We start from the raw sequence: 7,500 nt of genomic DNA, 5'->3' as shown, positions 1-7,500 counted from the left end.
CCTTTGTGTGCTGTCATGTGACTAGCGGGAAATACAGATTCTGAGGCTTTGTGTGTAATTTGTGCTTTCAGTTTGGTCACGTGGAAGAAGACCCGACGAGGAGAGGAGTGTTTCCTCTGACCTTCGTTCACTTCATCACTGAGTGATCGGGAGACACGAGTCAGCATTATGAGTCCTGGGGGTATACTACGAAGCAGGATGTTCTCTTAGCGGCTAACTTCAGGTTAACTCTGGGTTTCCGGTCCTACGAAGCTGGTTCTCTTTTTAGCGGGCTAGATCTCCATGGTAACGGATGCTGAGCGGCTAACCTGCCCTGGAGCAGGTTAGGTTGCAGGCTAAGAGCTCAACTCAGTGAAAGCACTGCCTGCTGACCAATCAGAGCTCAGTGTGCGGAGTTTAAAGCGATCAAGTCATATTACAGGAGAAAGGAAATACAGAAAAGCTGCCGTTGCAGGAAAGACGGCCGGTAAAAATCACCAACTGTGTGAACGTGAACATTAATAGAATATCACCTCCCACCTTCAGAGCAATCTGACTATTAGAACATTAGCGTTAAGAAAGCTTACTTAAATATCTGCCACAAAATAAGTAACCGGATCAGAGTAACATTAAGTACAGTCCGCGGCATATCACATCATAATGTATCATCTCCTTATCTGAGTCAGCTGAGCCGTATCTGGCCGTGCAACACTCACAGTGTCACATACTGTATGCAGAAGGATTATTTGAAGCAACACATTAAGTTGAGGAAACACTCGAGTCAAATGTAATGAAAGTCAGATGGTGTCTTAGACGGGGCAGTGATATCATAAACCTGTTCATGTACGCATTCAAACACTTGTTCTGTTACCAGCTGTATTCACCTTGCAGGTGCAGCTATGTGGCTTTGATCCTGGATCAAGTGTTTAAGTCATGGATGTCTAAAGTTTAACTTCTTCATATGTCTAATATTATAGTTGACTTTTCATTCAGGAAGTATGACGCTGCGCTGTCAGTAGCTTCTCCATGTTTGTGATTGGTCGAATGCTCCAGATACCACCCCTTTCATGTGAACGCTCCTAACTAGATAGGACACGGCTGGCTTGAGCGATCCACTTGATAACCAGCGTCGTAGGACCGTTTAGCGAGAGCGCGTATGTTTTGGATTAGGCCAACCGGCTAACTCAAACATATCCAGGTTAGGTTGAACCAGCTTCGTAGTACAGGCCTCTCTGAACCCAGAAAGGAGTCAGCATTATGAGTCCTTACATTTATTAAAACATTATCATATTTTATAAACTATGCAATGTATACAAGATCTTATTTTTGTAAATGATCCAAAGCTGTAAAATAAAAGCAGTTAGTAATTCCTTGTGAGCTGCAGCGAGGATAGACTGCAAGCCGAATAGTCTTTGTATCAAGACGTTGTTGTTGTTGTTGTTGTTGTTGTTGTTGTTGTTACCATCTCCCCCACTCACATCTGGAGCTAACGCTACCGTCTTCCATTGGATAGGAGTTGCTGCTGTGTTCCCACCGTGCCACTAGGGGGTTTTAATGATGAGACCTCGTTCTGATGCTCTTTGGAAACCACAGTGATCTACGATGTGAACGATGTCTGGATCATTCAAAACGACTTCCTGTCTGTCGCATGATTTGGCTCAAATGTACTTCTTCTTCCTGTTGACTTGTAAACCGTCTCCCCTCCAGAAAGAGTCCTGTGTGCTCTCTGTCTCTGTTCATGATGTGTCGGCTGAGCTGTATGTGAGAGAGGGTTTGATCCACTTTGACTTTACGTACTCTTTTATCTGATAACAGTGTTATTAAAAAACCCTGAAATCACTCCTTTTGAAAGCGTCGGATTTTACTGACAGACATCAGTTTTCCCTTTTCACAATATAAAAACGGCCAAACGGTGGTACTGCAGCTTCTGTGACGTCATTCTTTCCCCCATTGACTTACATTGGGAGAGAGACATGTGTAAATCAGAGGGTCATTTGTTTTGAGCTAAATAAACTCAAACTGTTTTATTTCCCTTATTTAAATCATTAGAATGTAAACGTTACTAAATTCTCTAAAAGCTGAATCCAGAGTTATTTCCCCCAAAAAACAATTAATATTTTTTAAAAAATGTTTTTTTTAAAACAGTTTAAAAATATGTATTTTTTAAATCACTTAAAAAAAACACTTAAAGGTGGGGGAGGTAAGTTTGAGAAACCGGCTCGAGATACACTTGTTGTTATATTCCATGGAATGCTCTTAACATCCTGATAGCAATGAATATCTGAAGAGCTTTGACAATAAATCCATAATAAAAATCATCTGTGGAAGCTGTGGTACTATAAAAAGCACGACCAATCATCTGAGCCGGCTAAAGTAACTGGATGGCCTACCTGCCTGTCAGCCTTCCACCTGTGCACAAACTGATCTCTGCCCTCATTGGTCATGTGCGCGGTCGTGTGTCTTGGAGGAGGGGCTCTGTGAGGAAGTGGCAGATTTTCTCCGGTAAGGTATTTTCAAATTCTCGCGATCTCTAGCCGGTTTCTCAAACTTAAAAAAACATATTTAAAAAAAACACTTAATAAAAAAACACTTATTTGGAATTAGTATTTTCTCTCTCCATTCATCTGAATGACAGAGCAGACCATTTGTTTTACAACTTTATTGAATAGTTATTCCAAAACATCAGAAAAAGGCCCAAAAATATCAGTGTTTACTCTCCATTGACTTCAATACATCATTTTTCCGAAATAAGGTCCCATGGAGGTCCCCGGAAAGGGAGGGGCTTCGGCTCTCTTTGAATAAAAAAAGTTGAGATATAAAAAAAGGCGGAACACTAAACTTTTTTTTCCGGAAACGTTGGAATAGAATAATTTGAAATATTTAGCAGAAAAAGAGATTGGGAACATTTTGTTTTAAAACAGTTAAAAAAAGATATTTAAAAAAACAGTTAAAAAAAAGATATTAAAAAAAGCAAATATTTAAACATTTTTAAATGACACTTTAAAAAAAAGTTGGAATATTTGGAATGAGCATTTTCTCTCTCCATTCATCTGAAAGTGGGCGTGGCCTATTTAAATTTACATGACGCAATCACGCAGAGCTCCGTTAATGGGGAAGTGGGCGTGGCCTCTTTATACTTCCATGACGTAAACACGCAGAGCTCCGTTTTTATGTTTACATTTTATTGGAATGTTACAGCATTACACTCTTTTCATGCATTCAGTTAGTGCAAACAGACCGTTAGGAGAACACATGGTCCGTTGTTCCAACATCTTTCTCACATATCGAGCACGTGCTATCTTCAATATTGAAACGTATTCTAAGCAATTCCTTCGAGGGGTGAATGTTGTTCATCACTTTGAAGTGTGTGTCTTTGGGGAGGAAGAGGGAATGTTAGATACAGAGTTCTGAACTTATGAATCGACTTATTGTCAAATGTAGGATCTCATTTCTGTTTATCTAGCAGGGAACACTTTGTCAGAGACATTTCCTTATAAAGGGATTCTTACATTTTGTATCCATGATTGAAGTTCCTTTGGTGAATGATGAGGGCGGGTGTGGTTGTAGGTTTGGTGAGCCTTAACACAGTGCTTTGTGAAGTTGAATAAAGCCTCAGTGTGGGGGTGAAGTTACGTTTCGTGCAGAGCTGTTCAGAATCCATCAAGTCACTTATGGACCATATGTTTCTCTCAAACCAGCTTTCATCAAACAATGATCTTTTCCTGTCCAACACATATCTTCCAAAGTGTAGCACTATGGGGTGAAAGCTTAAGTACATATACAGTTCCAGTATAACAATCTCTGTTTGTGAAAGTCTGATACTGACACAGGACATTTATCAAGAGTAAAGTTCCATGAAGGCTCTCAGTCACTTTGAAACCTCTGTCCTTCAGGCCTTTAACCATCACCTCTCTTCCTGTGACGTGTTTCTCCAAATGAAGCTCAGATTGATCTGGTTGATGGACTCAGTTTGTTTGGGGTGGCTTTAGAGTCGGCTGGGTAAACAAGGATTCCATCTTTGTCAGATCAATTCGGCCAAGTATTGAGAGGTCTCTTTGGAGCAATGAATTTAACTCAGCCTCGCATTCCTTTCTTTTTTTTAAATGTTCAAACACTGACTCTGCTTCTTGTCTATAGTAAGGTCCACTCAGGTATTGTATTTCTGATTTGAGTGGAATTTGGTAAGTTGTAAAATATTTGGAAGGACATCCATCATAACCTCATCCTGGACTCAGTTAGGATCACCACCATGATGATGTTATCAGTGGAGTGTGATGATTTGAGATCTTCTAACCTTAAACTCATTTGTTCAAATCATTTCTTATTTTCTCTGTTGTCATGGTAGCCATGAATGCTGATTAAGATGAATGTGAGTTCATCAATGGATAAGAATCAGCCAATGAGCATGAGCATGTGCAATATGGATAGGACTTGACCACTGACGTGTTTGAGTAGAATGGCGACCCCTGCTGGGAGGGCCATGGCTGAGGTCCGCTTTGTCTCGACACATTGTTTGGACCAAAACATGGCATCCTCATCTTTAGAGTGAGTTTCTTGAAGGAAAATAACATTGGTAAATTTCCCTTTACAGAATAAAAAGATACTTTTTCTTTTTGTGATGTTCCGGCCCATGACGTAATCACGCAGAGCTCCGTTGATGGGGAAGTGGGCGTGTCCTCTCCACACAGCCATGACGGAGGAACCAGAGTTTCTTCCTGCTGTTTCTGGTTTCTACACGGAGGGGTTTCTGCACGGGAAGGAAGTGACGCAGTAGCCTCACTTTTGAAACCGCGCTCTGCAGAAAAATACACTCTTTGTTATTTTTGTTAAAATTGTCCATTTTTGGATTGAAAATGGCGACGAAGCGAAAATGTGATGCGACTGTTCCCGCGGAGGAGAGCGACCAGCTGCTCATCCGCCCGCTGTGAGTATTCAACATCTAACACACTAGGTTCACTATCTATATATACAACACACACACACACACACACACACACACACACACACACACACACACACACACACACACACACACACATCCATCCACACGCATCCCAGATCGATCCTGTGGGGATTGTCCACAGTACTGAGTGTATGTAGCTTTGGATAAACGTGTGTGTGTGTGTGTGTGTGTGTGTGTGTGTGTGTGTGTGTGTGTGTGTGTGTGTGTGTGTGTGTGTGTGTGTGTGTGTGTGTGTGTGTGTGTGTGTGTGTGTGTGTGTGTGTGTGTGTGTGTGTGTGTGTGTGTGTGTGTGTGTGTGTGTGTGTGTGTGTGTGTGTGTGTGCGCAGAGGAGCCGGACAGGAAGTGGGACGCTCGTGCATCATATTGGAATTCAAAGGACGTAAGATTATGGTATGTTTCAGATAAAGACAGATTCTACGTGTGCAACTTTCTGACTTATTGACCTGTCTCTCACACACTTTCTGTGTGTGTGTGTGTGTGTGTCTCTCTCTCTATATCTCTCTCTCTCTCTCTCTCTCTCTCTCTCTCTCTCTCTCTCTCTCTCTCTCTCTCTGTGTCAGCTGGACTGTGGGATCCACCCTGGTTTGGAGGGGATGGATGCTCTGCCGTACATCGACCTGATCGACCCGGCTGAGATCGACCTGCTGCTCATCAGCCAGTGAGTGCAGGAGACACACACACACACACACACACACACACACACACACACACACGTTGTATGTAAAGCGCTCTGAGGGGCCGAGAAGACCTGATTAAGCGATATATATATAGAACACCGACTCGAGGACAGTTTCATCCCACATTCTGCACTATTTCTATTCTATTCTGTTTGTGTAGCTCTGTGGGAGGAGCCTGTGACCTCAGGTCTTCATGATCTAAACCAGGGGTCGGCAACCTTTTTGATATGAAGTGCCATTTAAAATTTTTTTTAAAAAGATCAGCGTGCCAACGATCGAGAATCATCAGCAGGAGGGCGGGGGAGCCTCGCTGGAAGCAGTGTGTGGACCTGTCAGCGCAACTTACATGATGCCGAAATTAACAAACACATTTAAATAATTGGTTTAAACGGCATAATAATAAGGGCAATCGTCCGTTCTGTGATTCTCCAGAGCACACATGTATTAGGGTCATGCAGAGTCAGATGAGATCGCTGTCCCCTTAAGAGAGAGAGGGGTGTGGCTTGTACATGTGTGTTTGTGGATGGTACAGCGACAGTGAGGGAACGTGTTTGTTTCTGGAAGTGAAACGAGGCAGCAGAAAAACAGAGGTCTGTGATGTATTTTGTGAAACAGAAGAACAGCTAAATAAATGCAACGGCCTCCCAAGAAGAGCTCGCCTCTCTCCAGTCATTTAAGCTAAAGTGGGTTACTGAACCTGAAGCTTGTTGCTTCTGCCCTCCTCGACTACGGTCTGGGAGCCGACAGGAAAGTTCAACACACAGATGGCCAGTCCGCCCCTTTGTAGCATATTATTTCGATGAGAGATGAGCAGATCGCCACTGGGCTTTCAACTAAATACACAGCCACGCAAAAACTGCGGCATGTGTACAGCTCCTTATGGGTACTGCAATTAGTGAAGTGCTTTCCTCCGTGGTGAAACGATCAGCACTGCACCACGGAGGAAAGCGACAGAAAGTCCCCTGGAGTTAAAGAGAGCGGGGCTGCGTTGCATGCATGGCTTCCTTCTGCAGGGAACGGGGAGACCCGCTCTGGCGGCGGTCTCGTTCAGGATCCGAAAATACAATTTAAATATTTGTGCACACTTATTCCACTTATTCCTAGTGTGCCACTGGTTACGGTGCCTTTGGCACGCGTGCCAGGGGTTGCCGACCCCTGATCTAAATTGTAGCTCTGTGGGAGGAGCCCGTGACCTCAGGTCTTCATGATCTAAACTGTAGCTCTGTGGGAGGAGCCTGTGACCTCAGGTCTTCATGATATAAACTGTAGCTCTGTGGGAGGAGCCTGTGACCTCAGGTCTTCATGATCTAAACTGTAGCTCTGTGGGAGGAGCCTGTGACCTCAGGTCTTCATGATCTAAACTGTAGCTCTGTGGGAGGAGCCCGTGACCTCAGGTCTTCATGATCTAAACTGTAGCTCTGTGGGAGGAGCCTGTGACCTCAGGTCTTCATGATATAAACTGTAGCTCTGTGGGAGGAGCCTGTGACCTCAGGTCTTCATGATCTAAACTGTAGCTCTGTGGGAGGAGCCTGTGACCTCAGGTCTTCATGATCTAAACTGTAGCTCTGTGGGAGGAGCCTGTGAACTCAGGTCTTCATGATCTAAACTGTAGCTCTGTGGGAGGAGCCTGTGACCTCAGGTCTTCATGATCTAAACTGTAGCTCTGTGGGAGGAGCCTGTGACCTCAGGTCTTCATGATCTAAACTGTAGCTCTGTGGGAGGAGCCTGTGACCTCAGCTCTTCATGATCTAAACTGTAGCTCTGTGGGAGGAGCCTGTGACCTCAGGTCTTCATGATCTAAACTGTAGCTCTGTGGGAGGAGCCTGTGACCTCAGGTCTTCATGATCTAAACTGTAGCTCTGTGGGAGGAGCCTGTGACC

General features: G+C 43.8%; 2 protein-coding genes and 1 pseudogene across 3 annotated transcripts in view; all 3 read left to right on the top strand.

Moving 5' to 3' along the window:
* asap2b (ArfGAP with SH3 domain, ankyrin repeat and PH domain 2b) overlaps positions 1-1,818 on the top strand; it is a 57,552-nt gene extending 55,734 nt beyond the window's left edge. The window contains 1 exon segment of the mRNA XM_079647086.1: positions 72-1,818. Within this exon segment, the coding sequence (XP_079503212.1) occupies positions 72-146 (75 nt within the window). The 3' untranslated portion in view covers positions 147-1,818.
* The window catches only part of LOC307016319, a 264,046-nt pseudogene that overhangs the window by 108,207 nt on the left and 148,339 nt on the right, over positions 1-7,500 (top strand). The gene's annotated exons all lie outside the window — the stretch shown is intronic.
* cpsf3 (cleavage and polyadenylation specific factor 3) overlaps positions 4,655-7,500 on the top strand; it is a 14,603-nt gene continuing 11,757 nt past the window's right edge. Inside the window, exons 1-4 of the mRNA XM_079642194.1 lie at positions 4,655-4,903; positions 5,270-5,333; positions 5,504-5,601; positions 5,781-5,784. Of these exons, the coding sequence (XP_079498320.1) occupies positions 4,833-4,903; positions 5,270-5,333; positions 5,504-5,601; positions 5,781-5,784 (237 nt within the window). The 5' untranslated portion in view covers positions 4,655-4,832. The remainder of the gene's footprint in view (positions 4,904-5,269; positions 5,334-5,503; positions 5,602-5,780; positions 5,785-7,500) is intronic.

This window comes from Notothenia rossii, assembly GCF_949606895.1.
Source record: "Notothenia rossii genome assembly, chromosome: 8".
Lineage (NCBI taxonomy): Eukaryota > Metazoa > Chordata > Actinopteri > Perciformes > Nototheniidae > Notothenia > Notothenia rossii.
Note: the sequence above shows the minus strand (reverse complement) of the source record. Positions and strands in the feature narration are given on the sequence as shown.